The 26,973-nt window shown below is 39.2% G+C and overlaps 1 protein-coding gene and 1 pseudogene across 4 annotated transcripts; one reads left to right on the forward strand and one right to left on the reverse strand.

Annotated features, from left to right (window-relative positions):
• On the forward strand, positions 1-16,961 carry LOC139943412 (uncharacterized; annotated as a pseudogene).
• On the reverse strand, positions 15,320-26,926 carry LOC139942839 (farnesyl pyrophosphate synthase-like). 4 transcript variants are annotated; one of them, XM_071939624.1, is made up of 10 exons: positions 26,580-26,926; positions 25,100-25,232; positions 24,148-24,288; positions 23,588-23,668; positions 21,774-21,896; positions 21,078-21,166; positions 20,337-20,409; positions 19,141-19,218; positions 18,212-18,346; positions 15,320-17,426 (listed from the first exon to the last, which is right to left on the reverse strand). In XM_071939624.1, the coding sequence occupies exons 1-10, from the start codon at positions 26,807-26,809 to the stop codon at positions 17,226-17,228; spliced, it is 1,284 nt and encodes a 427-aa protein (XP_071795725.1). In that variant the 5' UTR covers positions 26,810-26,926; the 3' UTR covers positions 15,320-17,225. The 4 variants fall into 4 exon arrangements, with proteins under 4 accessions (XP_071795725.1, XP_071795726.1, XP_071795728.1 ...); XM_071939625.1 differs by lacking the exon at positions 26,580-26,926 and adding an exon at positions 26,478-26,574 and having other exon boundaries at positions 15,327-17,426; XM_071939627.1 differs by lacking the exon at positions 26,580-26,926 and adding an exon at positions 25,487-25,540 and having other exon boundaries at positions 15,329-17,426.
• Between the last annotated feature and the right edge of the window lie 47 nt (positions 26,927-26,973).

Genomic DNA, 26,973 nt, shown 5'->3' on the forward strand with positions numbered 1-26,973 from the left:
TTCAGTCATCATTTTCACTACGGATGACTGCACGACTGTGTACGAAGAAACAACAAGGTTTGTTACCTGAAAAAAAATGTCTCGGAAACTAGGTAAGGGATTCTAGTTTACCTCAATTATCCCTTTTTGCTTTTTGGGGGGTAAAAATAAGCGAAAAAGTGGTGGCGCCGAACGCTGATACGGAAAGTTATCCATGTCTCTATCCAGTCCTATTTATTTGCTAATACTAATATAGTACCGTAACCTTGGTGACTTTTTTATTTGTTATGAAATGAAATACTAAATAGTTTCTAGGGGGTACAGGCCAACTCGGTCAATTGCAAGTCAACTCTGTCCCAAGCCAACTCGGTCCCAAGCTAACTCGGTCCCAGTCAACTCGGTCCAAAGTTGGACCCAGTGACTGGCTGGGGCGCTGTACTCCTTTTAAACAATTTTTGACTTCATCTGTCGTACGTACGACAGATGAAGTCAAAAATTGTTTAAAAGGAGTACAGCGCCCCAGTCACTGGGTCTAGTCCCAAGTCATCTCAGTCCTACCTAAGTCAACTACCTGTCCTAAGCCAACTCGGTCCCAGTCAACTCGGTCCCAGTCAACTCGGTCCCAAGTCATCTCAGCCCTAAGTCAACTCGGTCCCAAGCCAACTCGGTCCAAGTCAACTCGGTCCCAAGTCATCTCGGCCCTAACTAAGTCAACTCGGTCCAAGTCAACTCGGTCCCAAGTCATCTCGGTCCTAAGCCAACTCCGTCCTAGTCAACTCGGTCCCAGTCAACACGGTCCCAAGTCAACTCGGTCCAAGTCAACTTGGTCCCAAGTCATCTCGGTGAGTCGGTTAGTCAACTCAGTCTCAAGTCAACTCGGTCCCAAGTCAAGTCGGTCTTTCGACCAACCTTAAAGCCATTGGACCCTTTCGGTACAGAAAAAAAAAAAAAAGTTCACAGATTTACAAATAACTTACAGGGTTTACAGAAGGTAGTGGTGAAATACTTCTCTTGAAATATTATTCCATGAAATGCTTTACTTTTTGAGAAAACAGTAAAACAATATCAATTCTCGTTAACGAGAATTAGGGATTTATTTTAAACACATGTCATGACACGGCGAAACGCGCGGATACAAGGGTGGGTTTCCCGTTATTTTCTCCCGACTCCGATGACCGATTAAGCCCAAATTTTCACAGGTTTGTTATTTGATATAGAAGTTGTGATACACGAAGTGTGGGCCTTGGACAATACTGTTTACCGAAAGGGTCCAATGGCTTTAATGTTTTAAAAATTGTTTTATTGGTACAGTTTCTAACGCTTACAAACGGTTACAAACGCTTTTCAAAGACCAACTCGACCGATCCAAGGCAACGTGTTCCTTTAATTATTAAAACATTTTATTACAGATATGAATTCTCAAGAGAAGACATTTACCTGTGACCAGTGTGGAGCAACCTACTCGGTAGAAGGTGAATTAGAAAATCATCAAAAAATCCACATTTTGGCTCTTTCAGATGAATTTGTCTCTGACAGTAATCACTCTTTCTCTCATGAACAAGGACTGAATGAGCATCAAAAGGTCCACACTGGAGAGAAATCATTTGTTTGTGAGCTTTGTGGGGAGTGTTTCTTAAATGAACATTCCCTAACAGACCATAAATGCATCAACGCTGGAGAGAAAATATTTGCTTGTGACACTTGTGAAAAAACATTTTCAGGAAAACAGAGCCTAACCCTTCATCAACGTGTTCACACGGGAGAGAAACCATTCGCTTGTGAGACCTGTGATAAAGCGTTTTCACATAAACACAGCCTTGTGTACCATCAGCGCGTTCACACCGGAGAAAAACCACACGTCTGTGATATTTGTGGAAAAGCCTTTTCTCATAAACCTCGTCTCCGCACCCATCAGCGTGTCCACACTGGAGAGAAACCGTTTACTTGTCACATTTGCGGAGCGGTTTTCAGATGGAAAACTGTTTTAAGTCGGCATCTACTGCTCCACACAAGAGACAAACTATTTGTTTGTGATAATTGTGGAGAAGAATTTTCTGAAAAACCTGAGCTGACCGCCCATCGGCTCGTACATGCTGGCGAGAAACCATTCGTCTGTGATTTTTGCGGAAAAGCGTTTTCTCTTAAAGGTACTCTGAAAACACACCAGAAAGACCACGACAAAGCATTTGTTTGTGACACTTGTGGCAAAGCCTTTTCGCGAAGATTTACTCTAACAGACCATCAACGCATCCACACCGGAGAAAGTCCTTTTGTTTGTGACACCTGTGGAGCTTGTTTCGTTAGGAAAGGTGCTTTAAATCAGCATCGATTTGTCCACACCGGAGAGAAAGCATTTGTATGCGACCAGTGTGGAAAAGGCTTTTCACTCAAACATGTTTTAGTAAGACATCAGCGTGTCCACACTGGAGAGAAACCATTCGTTTGTGACCTCTGTGGGAAAAACTTCTCCCATAAACACACTTTGACTGCCCATCGGCGCGTCCACACTGGAGAGAAACCATTTGTCTGTGACGATTGTGGAGCTGGTTTCGTTAGGAAAGATGACTTGAATCGACATCAGTCCACCCACACTGGAGAAAAACCATTTGTTTGCGATATTTGTGGGAAAGCCTTCGGACTCAAGCGCACTCTGACAAATCATCAGGCACTCCACATTAGAGAGAAACACTTTCCTTGCGATGTGTGTGGTGAAGATTTCTCGCACGAAACCTTTCTGAAAATCCACCAGGGTATACACACTGGTGAGAAATTGTAATAATAAATACTAATATTATGTTATTTATATAGCGCTTTAACAAACTGAAAGTTGTCTCAAAGTGCTTCCAACATTATTCCCCTTGGTCACTGGGCCATTATGATTTAATTCATTCCCTAAACCATCTCAGCTCTGTAATGAGGGTACAGACTATATGCTGCAAAGTCTGTTGCACTCTAAGCTGAATTAATTCCAAGAACCATCTCGGCCCTAGACTTGTAAACAAGTCGTTAATAATTGTCCAACGCAGTGAGATAGTTGCAGCGGTGCTCTCGCCAGGTCACTGCACTCGTGCGAACTGCCCAACAGTTCGCGCAAAGCAGTGAAGCACTGCCACAACTCGACTCTCACTGCCTGGGACCATTAACGACTTGTCCACAAGTCAATCTCTGCCCTCACAGGTACTCGATTATAAGAGTCGTACATGCATCTTATAGAAAGAGAGAGAGAGTGGCAAAGACTTAGACATTTTAAAGGGCCAACTTCAGGGTTGTCCACAGGTTTTCTTCAAATCTTTGGGGGCATTCTAGACCCAAATGTTTCAGATGCCTGTATAAAGCACACTGAATTGTTGAGGTATTCGGAAAAATTGTTCTTTTTTAAATGTGCTGTGCATCTCAAATCGCTTGCTTGTGAACTTTGTGAACATTAAAGGCGGTGGATACTTTTGGTAATTGCTTTTTTGAAAACTACGTCACTTCAGAGGGAGCTGTTGCTCACAATGTTTTATACTATCAACCTCTCCCCATTACTTGCTACCAAGTGAGGTTTTATGCTAATAATTATTTTGAGTAATTACCAATAGTGTCCACTGCCTTTAAAGTCACCTGGAAATAGAATTTTTTTTCATTCAAACATAAGAGTATATGCTTACGAACAATAAAACAATTTTTTTAGTAATTGTTTGTCACAATTTATATGTTTAAAAAATATATAAAGTTCTTTGGGGGGCTGACTCCGCCTACCCCTTTTGTGACGTCATTCAAGGCAGACTTTGCCTGCAATGCGTTTAGTAAACACACGTGCAAAGTACATGTACGTCCAAGTCGTGAGTTGGTACATTTCAAAACGTGTTTTTTGGCATTCAGCAGCAATACACCTGGTCGGCATTGCCGGAAAAAAAAAAAAAATTGTGTTTACTCTACACATTACAGGCAAAGTCTGCCTCGATTGACGTCACGAACAGCGACCTCTCGGGTCGGGGTCTACTCTTAAATTTGTAAATAACATAACTGATTTTTTAAAACCTTAGTTAACTGTTTATTCACATTCACTCATCACGTAGGAAATTAACATGGGCTGAAGGATCAGTTTGATTTAAAATAAAGAGGACACCCGCACTATTAGGAAGAACATAGTACACTTAATGGGGGTAGTGCAAGAGGGGAGAGGGGGTGGGGCACCAGACTGTCCTTTGAACCAAAAGTGAGTTCCAAAAATCGATTGATTGAATAAAATCATGAATAATGCCTTTAAGTGGGAGAAATATAGTCTTAGTCCAAGACGTCAGTGATCGATGTGGGTAGTACACTGTGTTAGGTTGTAGAGCACTAACAGTAGAGGGCCTGCTATAGAGATTAACAATCGAGTGGTAGTACACTTTCCACTGATTACTGACGTCTTGAGCCAAGACTAGGATGGAGAAATAGTGCTGACCTATTTTAAGCAGAAAGCAGAGATAATATATGACATGTTTGTTGTGGGATATGTTTAATAAATTTGTAAATAATAAATTTAATTTGATAAATTTCTCTCCGTTATTATTGGCTTAAATCCCTGAAAGTAGCTAGGGGGACGCCTGTTACGCTCATCCACAAAACCTGCCCCACACCCCCAACTGCCCCCCCCCCCCTCGACGCCCCCCCCCCCAAACCCGACTATCCCCCCCTATCTGGGCTGAACCCCCCGAAAAAAAAAGTGCAGTACCCCGCCCATTCCCGACTTGCTGAAGCTGAGCAATAGAGGGCGCTGTAAAACGAGTGATGCCGACGACGCGTGTGCACGGAGTTTGAACTGCCTTCGTCAACTGTTATCCAGGAAAGGTAAATTAAATTGGTTTTTGTTCCGTCTGTTAGTTTGGTTGTCATATTTGTTGAATAAGTTAAGGGTATACAGTAGATAGATACAGTCTGTGGCTGGTAGGATGGCGAAAACACGTGAGTTATTTCGCTTTTTATCTTCGTTCCGCTCGGGCCCTGAACTAACTGAACACGGACGGCACACATTCCACGTGTGCAGTCACTTTGTTTTCCAACTTTGCGCATGCGCGAGTTTGTTAGTGACGCGTAATAGTAGGCAGTTTCATCAAGTTGATTTTACGTGTACCAAAACACACACACACACAGCCCCGAAAAAAAAGAACGAAATATATTAAATCATAACTCACATTTTGTACAACTCACAACTATGAGACTTGACAGCAGGCAGGAGCATTCTCTCCTCGTGCTTACATTTCAAAAATATTCGAAATCGGATGAATAGTTTCGGAGATATTGTAAAAAAAAGAGAGCAACGACAAAAAACAGAGGCTTGGCCTGGCGTGCAGCGCCCATTCGTTTGTGCATGACGTCAACTTTGAACCCCGTGGACAAGGGATTTCGGAAATCTTCGGAAAGTGCCGAAGAAGCCCGAAGACGGTTTTTTGCGATGCGGGAGCACATGTTTACACAAAATGAGATAACGATTACATCATCGTGTAGCCGATAAAATTCCACACATCGTACAGCTAGTCGCATAGCTTTTACTATAAAAACCTATTTTTGTCGGCGTTTTCCATTTTTTGAATCAAGATTTCTTCCAGAGACAATCATCAAAATTGAATGCGACTTTGTCAGTGCTAATTCCCATACTTTTAAGTTTAACTTGTGAAAATTTGGTGTAATTTGATTATGTTTTCTTCTCCCGCCGAAAGGTTTTGTTAGACCATTTCTTGCAAAGTTGTCCTAATACGCACGATTGTACATGTACGTCGTACTCGTACATCTTCGTGTTTCCGTGATGTGCCACCACAAGAGGGCGTGTGTTACAATAAGTTTGATAGGCCGGGGCTCTAATAATAGAAAAGCTGGAAAGCTGCCCGATCTTGTTTCTTTGATAATTTCTACGTTTAGAATTGATAATAACAGACTGCTCATCTTGACTCAAAAGAAACTAGTATTGTTATATACTTTTAAAGGCCTATACTAATTGAAACGAAAGTTGAACAAAAAAATTGATTGTATATAGCCATTGGTTTTTAGAAATTGTCTTTGTAAATATAACAAAAATAATCGATGTATACCAATGCCTTCATCCTCAAGTTTTTTAAAGATTAATTTTTACTGTGTTAATGCTACAATTTTAAATCAAAGGATCAACTGATCTTAAATTAAAGAAAACACCAGTCATAAACTCTTTAATTTTATTCCATTCTGGTTAATGTAATAATGCTATTTGTTGACATAATTAATAAAGAATATTCACACAAACACCTACAAAACTTAACACATATTTAATTTTTATAGTTAACATGTTCCCCGACGATGCCGCTCCTCAGTTTGATTCACAAAATATCACTTTTTGCTGTTCATAAAAAATCATACTAGCGCCTCAAAGCAGTTTGTAAACCTCCCCATTGATAGAGGGCGCTCGCCTAGTGTGCGCCCTCTATTGCCATAGGCTGTGCATTAAACTTGGCCGTGGCCAATATGAAGAAAAACATAAGAATTGAACTTGAACACGGGTACGTTTTTTTCACGATCCACGCTCATTAAAAACGGTATATCTCTGCAACCAAACATCCGATTTCAAAATTTTAAATTGATTTTTACTTCTAAGAATACACCTTAACAGACCACATCTTGTCAGAGAAAAAATCACCTGCATTAAATTTGACTGAAACTGCCTAGTAATAGTGTTTGATGATGGTTGATCTTGACAACGCAAGCCACGCACATGACTGTAAACGATGAACTTTCAGTCCGTTTTTAACGGTAATTTTCGAAAGTGTTACGCAATCTTATACATTAATTTTGACTTTATTTTAAAAATTAAAATGATGTTTGTATAAATATAAATTATTAAATATTAGATATGGTTGAAAAAGTAAATTGTGAATAAATTTGTCGTGCTATACAAATCACGACATTAGGGAGGGTTGCTATCACAATTATGGTGTGCTAAATCAGTTATAGGTAATTTAGGGCGACAAAATGTCAACATTTGCAGACGTATCGTAGGAGGTCCTGTTTTCGAGGTGTCCCTAAAATTGTGGCAAATCTTTTACCTCTCTGTGCGCGATGTAAACAGTCCCTAGATAAAAATTGTGTGGTTTTATTTGCACTTGTAAATGCAAAAAGTTTGGTATTTTAGGCATTTCTACAAGGTACAAAAATATGTCATAATGTTGAGGCCATATATAAAAATATTTGTACTGGAGCATTTCAACGGGCACCAAGGCAGAGACCAGGGGACACGGAGGCAATCGCCTTCGTTGCCTCTGTGAAGTATCAGGCCTGCAATGATGTATTTGATTTAAGTTGGTTACTTATTTAATGTTTGACAGTCAAAGTTACTGGTTCAACATTTGATTTTCTGCATGTCCTATAGGACTTGAGTTCGCTAATTTCTAGGGGCAAGACCCTTTAGTTTGTTTTTATTATAATTTGTCTCTATCTTTAAGTAATTAATTTAACCCAGACAAAGACTTTTCACGCGGCTTTATGAAAGCTTGTTGTCCTATTGACCCATTTCACCTGACATTTGGCATGGTGAGCGTGGCATCAGTCGCCGCGTGTGACACGCATGCAAGGGGTCAATAGAGAGAAAGACAGTGTGGCAATCTAGAATCCATACAGTTGGAGGAGCTGCCAACTGAGGGGGCTGTACAATTGTAGGCATAGGTGTCTATATGAGAACCAGAGGCAGGGCCTATATGCTTCAAGGGCACCAAGGCATTTTCTCATTGGTAAAGGGCACCCTTTGAGAAAATTACACACTTCTACTGGAGCTTTTGAGGGCATCAAGGCATTGAGAGAACGCTTGTATTGTCAGTGTCTTGGTTAAAGGAACACGTTGCCTTGGATCGGTCGAGTTGGTCTCTGAAAAGCGTTTGTAACCGTTTTTTTATAAAATGCATATATGGGTAGAAAGATGTTGTAAAAGTAGAATACAATGATCCACACAAACATGCCTCGAAATTGCGTGGTTTTCCTTTTACCTCGTCGACTAACACGTCGGCCATTTATGGGGGTCAAAATTTTGACTCCCATAAGTGGCCGACCATGTTAGTTCGCAAAGTAAAAGGAAAACCACGCAATTTCGAGGCAAACTTGTGTGGATCATTGTATTCTACTTTTAAAACATCTTTCCAACCATATGCATTTTATAAAAAACGGTTACAAACGCTTTTGTTTTGACCAACTCGTCCGATCCAAGGCAACGTGTTCCTTTAACTGGCAAGAAATTGGCAAGAATCGACTACTTAAATTTGATTTTGATTTTTGCAGATGTGAACTCTCAAATGAAGGTATTTTATCTTTCTCTCATTAATACAGACTGAGTGAGTATCAACATGATCAAAGGGTTGCACTGGAGAGATTTCATTTGTTTGTGAACTCTTTGTGGAAATTTCTTATCAAAGACACATTCCTTGACAGAATGACAGACCATTCATGCGACTATGTCTGGAGAGAAATAATTTGTATGTGACACTTCTTGTCGGCAAGCTTTTTTTCCTCAGGATACTGGTCTACAAAACCAAAAGATACTCCACACCAGAATATGTTTGCAGAAAACTGCCCTCGACTCAACAGAACCTGACCATCGCTCAGCAAGTCCACACTTGAGAGGAACAAGTTGCCTGTGACGTTTTTGGAAAAGGCTTCACAGATACTGTTAGCCAAAAATGAAGACCCACATGCGTGTCCACACTGGAGAGAAACCATTCGTTTGTGAGATTTGTGGAAAAGGTTTTCCAGTAAAAGGTAAGCTGACCACCCATCAGCGTATCCACACTGGAGAGAAACCATTTGTTTGTGATTTTTGTGGAAAAGCCTTTGTAACCAATGGTACTTTGACAGTCCATCAGCGTATCCACACTGGAGAGAAACCATTTGTTTGTGATTTTTGTGGAAAAGCCTTTGCAGTCGGTGGTACTTTGACCGAACATCAGCGTATCCACACTGGAGAGAAACCATTCGTTTGTGATTTTTGTGGAAAAGCCTTCACAGTCAGTTGTAATTTGACCAAACATCAGCGTGTTCACACGGGAGAGAAACCATTTGTTTGTGATTTTTGTGGAAAAGCCTTTGCAACCAATGGTACTTTGACCATCCATCAGCGTGTCCACACTGGAGAGAAACCATTTGCTTGTGACATTTGTGGAAAAGGCTTTCCAGTAAAAGGTAAGCTGACCATTCATCAGCGTTTCCACACAGGAGAGAAAACATTTGTTTGTGACATTTGTGGACAAGCTTTTTTAGAAAAACGTATGATGACTACACATCAGCGTGTCCACACTGGAGAGACGCCATTTGTTTGTGATGTTTGTGATAAAGGCTTTTCACGAAAAGATCAGCTGACCAGACATCAGCGTGTTCACACTGGAGAGAAACCTTTCGCTTGTGACATTTGTGAAAAAGCTTTTCCGCGAAAAGATACCCTGATAGACCACCAGCGTATCCACACTGGAAAGAAACCATTTTGTGATGTTTGCGAGAAAACCTTTTGTAACGAGGGGTATCTGAAAAGCCATCAGCGTATCCACACTGGAGAGAAACCATTGTGTGATATTTGTAAGAAAAGCTTCTGTAACGAGGAATATCTGACCATCCACCAGCGAATCCACACTGGAGAGAAACCATTTGCGTGTGATGTTTGTGAAAAAGTCTTTACAGCAAAAAATCTGCTGACCAGACATCAGCGTGTCCACACTGGAGAGAAACCATTTGCTTGTGACATTTGTGGCAAAGCGTTTGCAACCAGTTGTAATTTGATAATCCATCAGCGTGTCCACACTGGAGAGAAACCATTCGTTTGTGATTTTTGTGAAAAAGGCTTTGCAACCAGTTGTAAGTTGACAGAACATCAGCGTGTCCACACTGGAGAGAAACCATTCGTTTGTGATTTTTGTGGAAAAGCCTTCAGAATCAGTTGTAAATTGACAGTCCATCAGCGTGTCCACACTGGAGAGAAACCATTCGTTTGTGATGTTTGTGGAAAAGGCTTTGCAATCAATAGTACTTTGGCCGCCCATAAGCGTATCCACACTGGAGAGAAACCATTTGTTTGTGATGTTTGTGGAAAAGCCTTTATTAGCAATGGTAATTTGACCACCCATCAGCGTGTTCACACGGGAGAGAAACCATTCGTTTGTGATATTTGTGGAAAAGCCTTCAGAACAAAAAATCAGCTGACCCTGCATCAGTGTGTTACTACGGGAGAAAAAAACATTCAATTGTGATATATGTGGGAAAGACTTTGCAGCAAAACATCTGCTGACCATCCATCAGTGCATTCACACTAGAGAGAAACCATTTGTTTGTGATGTTTGTGGAAAAGCCTTTGCAACCAATGGCACTTTGACCATCCATCAGTGTGTCCACACTGGAGAGAAACCATTCGTTTGTGACATTTGTGAAAAAGGCTTTGCAAGTAAAGGAAATTTGAAAGCCCATCAGCATTTCCACACAGGAGAGAAACCATTTGTTTGTGACATTTGTGAAAAAGCTTTTTCAGAAAAATATGTGATGACCAGACATCAGCGTGTTCACACTGGAGAGATGCCATTCGTTTGTGATGTTTGTGATAAAGCCTTTCCCACCAGGTCTGGGTTGACCGCCCATCAGCGTGTCCACACTGGAGAGAAACCATTTGTTTGTGATATTTGTGATAAAGCCTTTCCAGCCAGGTCTGGGTTGACCGCCCATCAGTGTGTTCACACTGGAGAGATACCATTTGTTTGTGATATTTGCTGAAAAGGCTTTTCACAAAAAGCCTACTTGACAGCCCACAGTAAGCGTATCCACACTGTAGAGAAATAAATTTTGTGTGACATTTGAAAAGCCTTTGTACTCAATCTTGTACTGTCACTTCCATCAGCATATCATGCTTGAGAGCAAACACTTTCTTTATGACATTTTGTGGAAAAGCCTCTCAAGAACTTTGAGCCCTTGCAAACCAATAGCAATGGGAGACTTTTTGAAAGCTCTGCCACTAGAGGGCAGCAGACCTACCAGGTAAGGGTGCACAACAATGGTAAATGCTAAAAATTCAAAAATACTCAAAAAATATTAAGAAGTCTCTCAGCCTCTTGAAAATAAAATCAGATACATTGTCATACAACTAAACTTCAGATTTCTTCTCAGTTTTTGGTAGGTCAGCATTTTGGAATTTTTGCTAATAACCCTAAAAGAAACACTCCCAAAAACTCATGCACACCGCTTGTTATCCTTGGGGAACTAGTGTCCAGTACGTCCTGTTCCAGAACAGTTTGGTTTATGCTGGCATTGTGTTATGAAAAACAAAATACAGTTTGGCTAAATCTAAATACAAAATCAAAAACACGCAAAACACAAGGTATTTGCTGTCAGTGACCATCACTCGTGCTTCTCCTATTCCTAAGTTGTTGACATTACCTGGTGAAGAGCGCCCTCTCTTGGTGATTGGCAGATAGTCTAAAGTTTCCCATTCCACACCAGAGAGAAACACTTTGCTTGTGACGAGTGTGGTCAAGTTGTGACCTTAAACCTTCTTAAAAAGTCCATCGGGTGTCTGTACATGTAGTATTTTAAACAGTAATGGTGAGAAAGTATGCTTTGGACATTTTGACATTTTAGAGGGGTAATTTCTAAATTTATACTCCCAGTGTAGTCCCACAATACAATTACTGACGACTCATATTTTATTAGGAGTAAATTGTTATATTCACTTAATGTTACAAGGCTAAACACTATGAGCATTAATAATGTTATAAGTCATAGCCAGTTGTGGCGACCCCAAACAAAAACTGTTTCTGACGTCATAACCCAGTTGGTAACTGAGCTTACAACTCGGTTATCGTTCAGTCTGAACAGCAGAACCAACATCCATCAACTGAAACAGTTTTTGGTTGGGGTCGCCAAAACGCACTCCTAATGAGCGAGACACTTAACCATTATTGGTTCCGATTGGATGTGTAAAGCTATTGGTCATGTCTGATGTGTAACGCGTGTAAAATAACCCAGTGCACTGTGGGTAAAAATCAACTTTTTCTAAGGGCCATTGCCATTTACTCCTTGTCTGAAACAGGACTAACCCCTTTGTAGTTGATACCAATGTACATGATGTCGGCTTGGGTACCATCCATCAGAAGTTTGGCTGGTTGAGCAGAAAGCAATACGTACCTCCAAAACTTTTACAAAGCAATTACATGTATGGTTGATTGCCTTGCTCAAGAACACATGATTTCTGGGTAACATACTATAAGTTATCAAACAAGTGGAGTGGAATATGAAACAATATAGCGCTTCTGCGTCCCATATCCAACTCAGATGTCCTATATTTTTTCGTATTTCACGAGCGCGTGTGTGATAACAAATTTATCTTCCAGTCTCACTCATGTCACTTGCAGCGCGCAAAATTTAAAATTTCAGAGTTTTATTTCAGGCGCACAAAGTTTAGAATGTAATTTTTGCACTGTCTGTATTCGGAGCGGGACAGAATGACATTTCACAATACGCACTGTGTAATAAAAACCGAGGAAGTAGGATATAAAACAGAGGTCGTAGCATGTTTTTATCTCCCTAGTAGTTCGAGCATCTGATTTGTGGATTAGCGCGTACTGGAAGATAAATGTAATTGTGGCACTTGTGAATTTTTTATTTATTTGGGTGATATGTCCACTGTCCATGCCTGACAAAGTTATTTGATTGAACATGTACCAGTGTATTTGCCATATTCAACGAAGAGAAATTGGCAAGAATCGTTTACTTTAATTTGATTTTGATTTTTGCAGATTTGAAGTTCTCAAGTGAAGACAATTATCTTTCTCTAATAAACACAGACAACACTTACTACAGACTGAGGGAGTGTCAAAGGGGTTAGGCTGAAGAGATATCATTTGTTTGTAAACTTTGTGGACATTTAATTTCTTCTCCAAGAAACATTTCTTGACTGAAAATTAGTGCAACCACGATGGAGAAAACTATTTATTTATGAGACTTGTGGAAAGGTTTTTCCTCTTGAAAGTTGTCTAAAAACACAACAGATACTCCACAACACACCTGAGATAAACCCTGAGTTTGTGATGTTTGCAGACAAATGTTTTGAGTAACCAAAACCTAATCATTGATCACACTGGAGAGAAACAATTTGCTTGTGATGTTTGTGGAATAGGCTTTGCAGATACTGTAAGCCCAACATGATGACCCAAATGCAAGTCAACACAGGAGAGAAACCATTTGCTTGTAACATTTGTGGAAAAGCTTTTCCACGAAAAGACGCGCTGACCATCCATCAGCGTGTCCACACAGGAGAGAAACCATTTGTTTGTGACATTTGTGGAAAAGCTTTTTCACAAAAAAGTGGGAAGACTAGACATCAGCGTGTCCACACTGGAGAGAAACCATTTGTTTGTGATGTTTGTGGAGAAGCTTTTTCACAAAAACGTATGATGACTAGACATCAGCGTGTCCACACTGGAGAGACGCCATTTGTTTGTGATGTTTGTGATAAAGGCTTTTCACGAAAAGATCAGCTGACCAGACATCAGCGTGTTCACACTGGAGAGAAACCTTTCGCTTGTGAAATTTGTGGAAAAGCTTTTCCGCGAAAAGATACCCTGATAGACCACCAGCGTATCCACACTGGAAAGAAACCATTTTGTGATGTTTGCGAGAAAACCTTTTGTACCGAGTGGTATCTGAAAAGCCATCAGCGTATCCACACTGGAGAGAAACCATTGTGTGATATTTGTAAGAAAAGCTTCTGTAACGAGGTATATCTGACCATCCACCAGCGAATCCACACTGGAGAGAAACTATTTGCGTGTGATGTTTGTGAAAAAGTCTTTACAGCAAAACATCTGCTGACCAGACATCAGCGTGTCCACACTGGAGAGAAACCATTTGCTTGTGACATTTGTGGCAAAGCATTTGCAACCAGTTGTAATTTGATAATCCATCAGCGTGTCCACACTGGAGAGAAACCATTCGTTTGTGATTTTTGTGAAAAAGGCTTTGCAACCAGTTGTAAATTGACAGCCCATCAGCGTGTCCACACTGGAGAGAAATCATTTGTTTGTGATGTTTGTGGAAAAGCCTTTATTAGCAATGGTAATTTGACCACCCATCAGCGTGTCCACACTGGAGAGAAACCATTCGTTTGTGATTTTTGTGGAAAAGGCTTTGCAATCAATAGTACTTTGGCCGCCCATAAGCGTATCCACACTGGAGAGAAACCATTTGTTTGTGATGTTTGTGGAAAAGCCTTTATTAGCAATGGTAATTTGACCACCCATCAGCGTATCCACACTGGAGAGAAACCATTCGTTTGTGATTTTTGTGGAAAATTCTTTGCAGTCAGTAGTACTTTGACCACCCATCAGCGTATCCACACTGGAGAGAAACCATTTGTTTGTGATTTCTGTGAAAAAGCCTTTCGAACCAGTTCCGGGTTGACCACCCATCAGCATGTGAAGCATGAAAAGAACTCATTTGTTTGTGATATTTGTGGAAAAGGCTTTTCACAAAAATCTCACTTGACAGCCCACAGTAAGCAAATCCATACTGGAGAGGAACTATTTTGTTTGTGACATTGAAAAAGCTTTTGTACTGATCATCCATCAGCGTATTCATGCTTGAGAGAAAACTCTTTGTTTTCGACAATTGTGGAAAAACCTTTCAAGAACTTTGTGCCCTTGCTGCATAGCGTACATATCCCACCAGAGAGAAACACTTTGGTTGTAACGAGTTTTAAGTGATGTTTAATTGTTTTTTTAGGTAAATTATGTCGTCATGAATAGTCGTGAGTGACTCAATTGTTTCACCTAGCAGGTACCCGACTCTTTTTGTAGTAGGCGTGGCGGCAGCTGGATAAATCTAGTAGTAGAATTAAGATAGTAGCGGCTCGACTAAGTAATCAAAAGTCACGACTGGCATGTATAACATTAAAGAATTTTGCCCGACTAAGGTTACATGTAACATGCAATGGTCGCACAAATTTGGACATGATTTGCCAATGGGTTTCTTTAAAAGAAATAAGTGACCTGGGGTGGGGGTCCATTTCACAAAGAGTTAAATCCATTGGACACTTTTGGTAAACAGTATTGTCCAAGGCCCACACTTTGTGTATCACAACTTATATATAAAATAACAAACCTGTAGAAATTTAGGCTCAATCGGTCGTCGGAGTCGGGAGAAAATAACGGGAAAAAAAACCACCCTTGTTTCCGCACGTTTCGTCGTGTCATGACATGTGTTTAAAATAAATCCGTAATTCTTGATATTGAGAATTGATATTGTTTTAATGTTTTCTCAAAAAGTAAAGCATTTCATGGAATAATGTTTCAAGAGAAGTCTTTCACCATTACCTTCTGTAAACCCTGTAAGTTATTTGTAAATCTGTGAACTTTTAATTTTGTTTGTGTTTCGAAAGGGTCCGATGGCTTAAAGACTAGTCTTATCAGCCATACGTTTTTAATATAATCTCCTAGGACTAGTCCCAAACTAGGACTTGTCTTAACTCTTTGTGAAATCAACCCCCGGTCCCAATTATTCATTTGTGTGTACAAGTATGTAATTTTGTTTTTAATTTGGGCAAGTGTAATTAAAGGTGATTTAATGTTATAATTTATATGTTAATTATGTACATCTAGTCCTCGTTAGTATTTTTTAAATCATAAATGCTTTTTCTGCTCAAGTTTTTATTTTGCTTATAATGGGTGCATTCGGTTAACTTCCCCGGGTCGACCCTGATCTGCCCCCGGTTCATTACAACAGCTTTGACGTCATTCCAGGGGCTCACCCGGGTCAACCCCATGCGCTCTGCTTGTGGAACAGGTCACTTGGGGCTGGCACAAGAGCACGAGTGATCGTTCATTTAGCTCTTGAAGTTAAGTTAATTTAAGTTTGAGTTCCTCTTTTTGATAAACACGAGACTTGCACAGACTACACTAATGCCCCACAACAAACACATAAACAAACATATTTACTTTGTATATGTACTTACTTTTTAATTTATTTATACCATTTTATAAAGTTGTCGTAATGTTACTCGAATAAAGACATTAGGCCTATGTCCAGCTACAAAGGTATTTTTCTTCCAACATAGGAATGGACCCTTCCCATGAAATATGTTAATTACACATTCGCGAATGCATACAGACTTTATTGGTTGGCAAATTGCACTAAGCAGATGAGCAAGCGTGTATGCATCCAGCCATTAGCCGTGTACCAAAAAGCACGATGTTTCCTTATTTTTGCCAAACAAAATGTAGGTGATATGCACTACGTGCAACTTGCATATTTCATGGGAAGGGTTCTATTGTAAGCATAGCCATTCTCGATGATATTTTTAAAACTCTGTATTTTATTATTATTATATGGTGATGTCATTATGATGTCATACAAATTATTTAAAGCCCGATTGCACATTCTCATAAAGTTTCTACGACACTACCTCTTTGAAATTCTCCAAATTACCGGGGCCCAATTTCATAAAGCTGTTAACCCCCAAGTAAAATTGTGTGCTTACTGCTTACTGTAGCAGATATGTTCTAACGTAAGCATATTTCACCATGATTTCTCAAGTAAGGTAGTAATTCAAACAAGGCCCATCTTCATAGAGCTTAACCAATTTTGCTTCTAATATGAGCAGCAGTGTTGTAGTCAAGACCTCCAAGTCCGAGATCAAGGGGGAGACCTCCCCCCCTCCCCTACTCGGTCTCAGGCTGCAAAATTTCTCGGTCTCGGAGGGCTGGTCTCAGTCCGACACCGAGACACAGAGACCGGGTTTCGAGACCTACAACACTGATGAGCAGGGAACCAGTCACAAGTTGTGCACATAACATGGTGTTTTTGCTGGTTACCCTTTTAATGTGAGCAAAATTGGTTTTGGTGCTTAGTAATCTGTTGTGCTCTATTAAACTTGTCAAAAGTCTGTAATCTTAAAAATACCATCGTATACTTTACAAGATTAATTACTGATTGGTTGTTAATATTGAAACTAATAATAAAATACCTTGAATACAGCAGATTTCGTGTCATGTACATGTCAATTCTTTTGTGAAGCCGTTGATAGTTAAATATGTGAGAAATGGCTCCCTCCGAAGTAAAACAAAGTTAGTGATAAAGAGGTAATTTCTCACTCAAATATTAAGCGAGTTCAGTCCCGAGGCATATTTTGGCATCTGAACATGTTCTTATTTTGCTAGTTTAAAATTAATCTATGCACCAAAGGGTTAACATCAATTTTAGCTGTTTGTGAAATCGTCCCCGGGGCCATGACAGTCGTATTATTTCTGCCTCTTATATATCTTTTTGGCATAAGCAATGAACATTTCTTTGGGTAGCTGTCCCATGTGTTTATCAATCAGCTGCTGGAGGTCATTATAACTCTGCTCCTCATAGTTGCGGTAAGCCGTTTCCAAGTTGAGGTCTTTGTATAAACTCTTTACCATGGCAACCTTTGCTGGGTTGTCGATGCCGTAGTTTTCCTAGAGTGACAAATAAAAAAGGTTTGGGTTTTTTAAGTTTGGGGTTGAAACATCCAAATACCAGTCCCAGTTCTGTCTGTCTAGTTTATTGTTACCACTGCTAAAATGTAAATCACATCAAAGCGAGGTCTTAAAGCAATTGTTGTTTTAAAAGAATGTAGCAAAGTTGAGTCATCAGCAACGATGCTGCCCGATGTTTCCGAGTGTATGCTCTTGTCACCTGTTTTTAAGGCCAAAAGATAAATCTGCACTGCTCTAAGTCATCAACTCATTAATTCTTATATAAATTTTGGATTTAACCCATACACCGATGTGTGATAGCACGCATGTATACTTCCCCGAGTCCTGTGAAAAAATATCACAGGCTTATTACTCGGGTCGGATTTGAACCCACGACCCTTGCAATTCTAATGCAGTGTCTTCCCAACTAGACTACCGTTAAATAATTAATTCTTTATCATGGAAGCTGGCTTATTTCGGGATGTTATGTAACTTGTGACTTGACTTGCTACAGGGCTACCCCTATAAAAGTATGGGCCCAATTTCATAAAGCCATTGCTTGACAAATTTATTTTGCAACTCAAAAGATTAATATGGCTTCAGTCACAACATTAAATGTATTATGTAACTTTGGCTGGTAACCCGTTTCTGTTAAGCAATACTTTTCAGTGCTTAGCAAGTCATGTACATAAGTACTGGCTTGTCCTGATTGGATCCTTATTGGGCCCCAATGTTTTGATTGGTCAACAGCTCCGACCCCACCATGCGGGAAAAGATTTACTTACCTCTAATACTTCGCGTTGTTCTTGAGTCGCTGCCTTAAGAGCTTGCACCACTAACCAACTGCATTTGTTCTCCTCAATATCGGTTCCGATTTTACCGATCACTTCTGGGTTGCCGTAGCAATCAAGGAAGTCATCCTGGTAAACGATTTGAAATAACAATCATTACTATTGTTATTTTTGTTTGTTAATGTGTACATGTTTGAAACAAAGTGATCAGCAGCAGTAGCTGAAACGGTCACTAACAATGGTTATAATAATATACATTATCTTGTTTTTTTTACACGTAGGCCTAATAAATCTCTTTTTACTGTGAAAGAAAGGGAAGTTGTTTAATTCATTAAAGATTGATTTGTATTGACATAGCGCCCTCTTGTGGCATGAGCAATGATTATGAATTTGGTGTTTGAATTTGAAAGCTTACAGTGCTGATGTATTAACTATTTGCCTTGGATGGGACGAAAAGCTGTTGGTCCAGTGTGTTGTGTAATGTACGTTCAGAAACCCAGTGCACTTATCAAAGAGAGTTAAGGGGTTCCCCTGGTGTTCATGGTTTGATTGGCTGCATATAGCGCCACAGCACCTTGTAAACCATTACGTGGTGCCATGTATAAGGAGAAGATCTTAAACTCAAAACGTAGCCCCACAATAACTTGTAGGAAAAGTACTGACTGTTGAAGCGCCTTGACCGACACTGAGTGACGGATTTGACTGCTAGTATATAAGAAGCCACTGTTAATTTAAGGCTGAGTCACACTGCAACGAAAACGATAGAAAGAGAATGCGTTCTATTGGTTGAATTGCTCCGCGCATAATACTTGCACGCTCATTCCACCAATCGAGGGAGGCATTTGTTGATTTGAACAAAATTGTTTTCGTTATCGCTGCAGTGTGACTGGCCCTTTATTACTATTATTTGAAGCAAACTTTACCTGGACCTGGAAAAAGTGGCCCATCTGCAGCAGGATTATCTTGGCGTTCTTATGCGACTCTTCATCCGATATTCCAACCTGTCAAATGATTAACAAAAAATTTAATGTTCTCTAGAATTGCCAAGTTCGTTGGTTCATATCTGTAGTAACTTGCAAAGTAGCTTTTCTATATAGCGCCCTCTCTTGGTTGTTACTGTTTAGTATTATTGTTGTTTACAAAATGGCTGCTGTTGAGTTCAGTCTTGTTTAATAAAGCTACGTTCAGTTCAGTAAAGAATCGTCTCAACGACTGGTTATAACAATATCTCACCCAAAACACATCATGCCGGTGATTTTTTATCAACAGGACTCGGGAAGGTACCGAGTATACATGTACAGTGCTAACACATGTCGATGCAAGGGTGAAAGCAGAATTAATATTCCTTCCCCTGCTGTAAATTTATGTCAAATTTTCCTACATGTAGCTGCCAAGCTGTGTTCTGACTAGTCTGGTCTCTTGTCTTTATCCGCAAGGATAAAGTTAGACACTGGTTTTACAGGTCGACCCTATGATTCTATTGGATGCAGTGATTCCATTGGCTATACGTAATAATAAATAAATAATAATAACAGGTATTTAGAAACGCTCCCCATAGAAAACTATATCACAGCGCTTACAAAACTGAAAAATAAAAGCACAATTAAACAATTACAAAAACTTATCGAAAAAGCTACGTATACACAATGTTTGAAAAGCAGGAGAAAAAGAGAAAAGCCCAACCAGGGAAGAGATGTGTTTTCAGAAGTTTTTTGAATTGGTCAGTGGATTTAGCGGCTTTAATGAAAGAAGGGATGTTGTTCTATTCTGTGGATGCAGTAACAGTGAAATAAGCTTTCCATATCTGTGTTTTGAATGGTCCAAGGTGATGTTTGTCAGCTGTACTTTTGGTTGTCAGCATGCAGTGTGCATAATATTTGTATGCACATGTAAGTATGCATTTTTGTTTTACATGTATCTAGGCCTATATTTGAACGCAGGACTTGACTGCGAACCTCCATGTGAAATTAATGCGAGGTCATAGGTGCTTTTGTAAGGGGATTGACGTAGGCTTAAGGCAGGTTTCTGGCGTAATTCACGAGCCTCAAAAGGTGTCGGCCAATGTTCAGGCTGTGTTTCAACTTGTTAGTCGGATTTGTGGAGAATGGTTTTCACTTACCATAAACATGGCCAGTGCCACCGGAAGGTAGAATGAATAAAATGCTGTCTTCCATTTCACTATTGCATCGTATCTGTACAGGATTAAAAGCAAAAAATCAAAATGCATTTTTCTCATGGTGGAAAATGCTGCGCTCATTTTCGGTACCTTGCTTGCCTTAAGGAGACCAAAAAAGGAAATAAAAACAAAGATTTGCGGTAAATCTTTTGGTCCGCTGGTTTGAGGTAACACCATGTGTATAATCTTGTAAAAAATTCATCATTCCACACCATTTGTATATCAACAAGCTGGGTAGATTCTGTTCTTTCCGAAAACTTGTCTATTTAAACATCTATTATATCGTTGCGGTACCCGCTGCCATAACATAGGATTCGAACTGCCTCTAGCTACCGGGCAACCTCGGTAGTCTAGTTGGTAAGACACTGCTCTAGAATTGCAAGGGTCAAGGGTTCGAATCCCACCCGAGTAACATGCTTGTGAAATTTTTTCACAGGACTCAGGAAAGTACGGAGTATACAGTGCTAACACACATCGGTGTATGGGTAAAAACCAAAATTAAAACTTGTCTTGCATAATATTCTACTACCACAGAGTAGATTTATTTCAAGACACTTCTCAGTTCTGAAAAGAACTGTCCTGCTTTTTTAACTACTACCTGAGCAGAAGGTAGGAAATGTGCTGGGACTACTACTTCCGCTTAGTGGATTAAAGGGACTTAGCGTTATTAACCTTAGCCAATACCTTTGTTGGGTGAATCTGTTGAGATCTTTGTTGCCCTCTGGGGATGTGATGAGGTCCAAGGACTGACCGATGACCGTCTGGTAGGTGGTCTGATGGTTGGGAAAATTGACAACGAAATCAGTTTCACCACGAAGACCCTCGTTTGGTACATTGTCTTTAACAAATTTGTGTTAAAGGCACTTGACACTTTTGGTAATTGTCTTAGACCAGTATTCAAACTTGGTGTAGCCCAACGTGCCTTAAATAACAACTCTGTACAAATTTGGACTAGAATAGCAAGAGAAAAAACCACCATTGGTCCAACAATAAAAAATATGTGCTTGTAGTTGCATAATATATGCTTCAGCTTAAGTCTTTTATTATTTAAGTGAAAAATCTTTCTTGAAAACTACGTTACTTTAGAGGGAGCCGTTTCTCACAATGTTGTATACCATCTACAGCTCTCCATTGCTCATTACCAAGAAATTTGTTTTTTGCTCACAATTATCTTGAGTAATTCTACCAAGAATAGCGTCTAGTGCCTTCAAAGAGAAGAGATAATTTTTTTTTCTTTTTCTGAGGGCCCAAAATATCAGAAATCAGATTAAGGTAGAAAGAGGATCAGGCCTGGCGCAAAAACAAGTAACAAAGAACTTATATATTTTCAATGTACTTGAACTTTTTGAAAAAAGGAGGAACAGAAATCTATTTTGTCACCTCATGAAACATCTCCAGCACATTAACGTAATACGGTTCATTCGCCAGATGTTTCTTTAATAACTTGTAGATGGCGGTTTCAACGAAGAAGGAATCGTTTATGGCATCCATACCAACATCCGACTGCAATTTCAAAAATGAAAAGAACAAAAACATCTTACTGACATATCAAATCTCCTTTTGTCTTCTATAACTCGATAACAGTTAATGTGAATCAAGAATATTTATAGATTACTATGACAAAGGTTGTGGGTTCGAGTCCCACCCGAGTAATGTAAAGGAATTCCCTGACACAGTGTATAGCAGAGCAAGATGCTCTGCAAAAATGTCTCAGTTGCTACTAAAAACTCATCATTCGCTATTCAATATTAGCATTCAATGAGCACATTCGTGGTATAGAGTGCTGTTGTTGCTTTTGTTTTGTTTTTTCTTTATACTGTATATGTGCATTTGTTTATCTCTTGTTCTGTGTTTTGCTTTTCTACAGGGCCCTCAGGGAGAACAGTGTTTTACACTGATGGGGCTACCCTGTACAAATAATAATAATAATAATAATAATAACAACACTTTCCAGTCTAAATATTTTGCTATGTAGGAAACATTTCCCTGATTTGGGGATTTTTTTTCACAGGACTGGGGGAGAGTACTGAGTATACATGTACATTGTTTTTTCAGTCTCTGCTTTTCTGAACTTTAATAATTATGGCTTCTTTTTTTGTGTTTTAATATTGTCAATGTCATGTAATTAAAATGTAGTAAAACCCCCAAAAATTTGTTATCCCTGATGCAATTTTAACATTGTTAATACAAAAGGTTACAATTGTGCTATTTGCAACTTTTAAAGATAATCTATAAATAAAAATCAAACTTCAACTACCAACTGATAACACACAGAAACAAGAAGTACAAAGGTCAAGTTGGCCCTACTTCAGACTACTAAAACTGAACATTTATTTGAAGGTTTTTGTTCTTTGTGGGGCCAAAGATCTAATTTCAACTATGCAATTCTGAAAATAGGCAAATTTATCAAGAATGAAACAATAGAAATCACCTAGGAATTTTTAAAAGCTGAATACAGTGTCGTCATTTATTCAGCTGTTACTTTTATTACAGGCATGCAACTTTGTAGCTGATCAGCTGATTTCTTCTTTTTCTTTTCACTTCAGTGCCATAGAAAACATCAGCTGATTTCCTCTTTTTCTTTCCACTACAGTGCCATAGAAAACTGAAAGACACTGTACTAAAGTGAAGTGTGATCGACCATTTCCTCTTTTTTTTTGCAATAAGAAAGTTGCATGTCTCTTATTATTAGGTGACTTTTTATTTTTTCTTCTCTTTAAGTTTGTCTATAAGCCACCATTACATTGACAAAACCAATCTATGACCTTACCTTAAATGTGAGGTAAGACACTGTAATGATCGTTGACTTTAAACATTAAAGATGCTATGTCAGATTTTTGGCTCCAAACATTAAAAAATATTTATTTCAAAGAGTCCCACCCGCTCTAACAAAAACAAGTTTAACTTTTACTTTTAATGGTCAGGAACCATTACAAAAATTTAAAACGTTTCTTATAAACACATAAGAATTTGTCACGTGATATATTGTCGGGATCCCGACAAAAACTAATTTTGAGCACTTTATTTCACTGCTACTAATAATGAAAGGTTGTAACTTCCTCGACCCCCATCAAAATACCTATTGAATTTTAAATGAAAATCTTTGGGTCAAATCGGCCAAAAATCTGACATAGCATCTTTAATATGCTTTTGATCGATCGATCGTCTCAATTTTTGAAAATATTAATTCTTACTTTACGGAACCAGCATGGCTGTCCTCTTCTCGTTTTGGACTGGTCCATTATATCATCGGCAATCAGAAAGTACGCTTGAAGCTGAAACAAAAAAATCAGTAATTGGGGCGGGTCAAAAATTGTTTTAACATTTTTAGAAACCATTTATAACATTTTGCGATGGCAATAAGAAGAATAAGGAAAAGAAAAGGAAAAGTTCATTTTCACAGATTGTCAACAATAATTCTCCAATTCTTCTAAAGACGATCAGAGCATACTGATCAAAACATAGAGTCCTTAACCACTGGTTCTTTTCAGAACCAATACTACTCAAAAAAGAGATATTCACATGGTGTGTATTAGTTAATACAGGGTTTATTAAAATAGACATAACTCCTCTTAGGAATTATCAATTATTATTTTTTTTCTCTTCCTAAAAAGCAATAGAGCGCTTGTTAATTAACCTTTACAGAACTTTTGAGTGTCATTTGTTTGTTTAGAAAACAAAATCACCAATCCCGGTAAACTTCTTTTTGACTCGCGCTGTACTTCCACCATACAATGTTTGAAATCCTACTCACCAATTCTACACACCAGCCAAGAACCATTGCTTTATGTAAGTTCCCATCAGTCATCTGGGACGGTTTCGCAAGATGTCTGAAGGACGCGACGGTCGTTAGACCACGATTCCTCTTGCCGTGTGGGACATTGTAGGCCAACATCTGTGAAGAAATTAAAACAAATATAATTATAAGATTATTGTGAATTCAAGGCATCCATCTGAAATCCAAGAGCATTGGACTCAAGTGGTGAAGTCATCGGGATGTGGGTTCAAGTCCCGGTCAAGACACTTGTGTCCTTGAGCAAGACACTTAACCATTGCTTCTCCCCACCCAGGGGTGAAATGGTTACCTGTGAGGGCAGAGATGGGTTATGTGAATGATGCTTGGAGTGCGGAAACTCGCAGCACCGGCTGTATACTCCTCAGGGAGCTGAGATGGTTTAGAGGAATGAAGCCAGTGAACAGGGTTACCGGTAATAATGTCAGAAGCGCTTTGAGGCTGTGATAAAGCGCTACATAAAAATTGACTATTATTATTATTGTCAATTTGTCAATCACCCATTGTCATTGCATTGTCATCTCAGTCACCATCATCACAACCATTGGTCGTATAACTGTCATTGTCATCTAAATCAATTTTATATCAATCATTGTCATTGTTGTCATCTGAAATTATCGTCATTGTCATCTTGGCCTTGTTATCTTATCTGAAACATTGCCATCTCAGTCACCTATCATTGTCACTGCATTGACATCTCAGTCACCATCATCAGCTTTGTCATTGTTAGTTGTGATAACTCAACCCTCCCCCTGACGGCGAAGCCGGGGGGTTACGACCTATTTCGAAACGCAGTCGCCGTCGGGAGGAGGGTTACGTTTTAGCAACTATGTCATTGTCATTGTCACCCTTTCTTAATCAATGTTGTTTCCATCATTATAAGTCTCCTTCTAAAAATAAAAATTTGTCCTACCTTTTCAAACCTCAGTGCAGCATCTCTAATTTCAGGATTACTCTCATCGTCTCCGACGATGTCTTTGACCAATTCTTGGAAGACGTCACCAAACCTCTCCGCATCCATAGCTGTGTTACCGGCCATCATGAAACTGCATCAAAGATGAGTCAAGAAAAGAAAACGGAACGGTGAGCTGTTGATAATAAAACATTGTGAGAAACGACTCCCTCTATTTGAATCTAAAAAAAGACTTCTGCAAGCACACAAATTTGTTTGTGCAATAAGGGTGATTTTTCTTTCCATTATTTTCTTTTCACTTTGATGATCAATTGAGCAAAAGTTTTACAGATTTGTTATTTTTAAAAGCATAAGTTGTGAATAGGATGGATGGACTTTGAAAATTACCAAACATGTCCAGTGCCTTGAAAAGAAGCATTTAGAACCAAAATTTACCAAGTCGTTGTCCACTACCGCTTTAAACAAATCAGAGCCTGATAAGTAATAACAGCACTTCCTGTTCTTCTACCAGCAATAAAAATTATATAATCCAAATACACGTGTAAAGCGTTTTGGCACTGGAGTATTTAACACTCAGGATTCCTCATACCTGCACTTTTTATTTGATGAATATAGGCTAGGTCGGTTTGCTAGCTTTAAATTTTGTTAGTTTTTAGTAATATATGCAGGTATGCAACGTTAGAGCATTTCCTTCCTCCATAATAAAATCAATGACTGGGGTATATTCCATGATATCCATATCGGTAAAAACCCTCCTTATTCATTCGATGATCAAAACTTCTGAACACGTAGGAAGGTTCTCATGAAAAAGACACCCCCCCCCCACAAGGAAAATAATGAAGCGTGACAAAATTATAAATAAAAACATACAAACAAAATATCCTGTTAAATTTATTTTACAAAATCTCAAACCTGTAGAAAAAAACTTATTTGGAGGATACATCAATGCCATGGGAAGTAATTGTACTTAGTGCACATACCAATCAATTAATCAAGAACACCTGTTTCAGTCAGTCAGTTGGACAGCAATCTTTTGAGACTGAGCTCAGCTTCTCCCAAAGTCCAATCAGTGGTGGTCCAAGCCAAGCCAAGCAGTACCACCCCACAAATAAATCACCAGGTTATGCCAGTCAGTGGTGTGGGAAAGTCCAGACTATCCACTTGGTTTTGGTGCACACTGAGCTGAGACCTAAACTAAAGTAACAAGACGTTTCCAGGTGTGACCAGCGCACCAACTGCTCAAAAATGACCCTGGAGAAGCACGCTCATGCTGTCATATGATGATCACGCTGAGCTTGCTACTTCTTAGTAAAAGCTGCACAATCATGAATATTTATAACCACAGACCAGCTATATAAATATACCTAAAAATAGCTACCTCTTTCGTCTTTCATTTAGCATTAAATGTTTACCAACGGCACCAATCTCCTTAATCTTAGATGTTTTTCAGAACCACATTATCTCTCATGATCTCACTTACCGGTATTGTCCAATTTGTATATTGATATTTCCCGACCTATTTCGATAAACACCGTGATTGATGACTGACGTACACCGACCCGCCTTCCTGATTGGACATGCCGTGGATGGGACGATATTCACCCACGACCGTGAAGAGACAGCTCCGCCTCCAAAAAATCGTCCCGTTAAAAACCCCGAATCCAAAATAAACCGCAAGTTTCGACCCAGCATCGATGAAATTTGGGTCATATGTAGTTTTGTTCTCTATCTTTTGATGAAACTATCTTGTTCGATTAAAGCTCGTTTGAACATGAATTAAATAGAAAACGGAAGTGTTTTCGACAGCTATAATTTGTCTAGATAATGTGCAACACGGGGGCAGCCATCTTTGAATTATATATTCATTTATTCAA

The sequence above is a fragment of the Asterias amurensis genome, chromosome 10 (assembly GCF_032118995.1).
Source record: "Asterias amurensis chromosome 10, ASM3211899v1".
NCBI classification, from domain to species: Eukaryota; Metazoa; Echinodermata; class Asteroidea; order Forcipulatida; family Asteriidae; genus Asterias; species Asterias amurensis.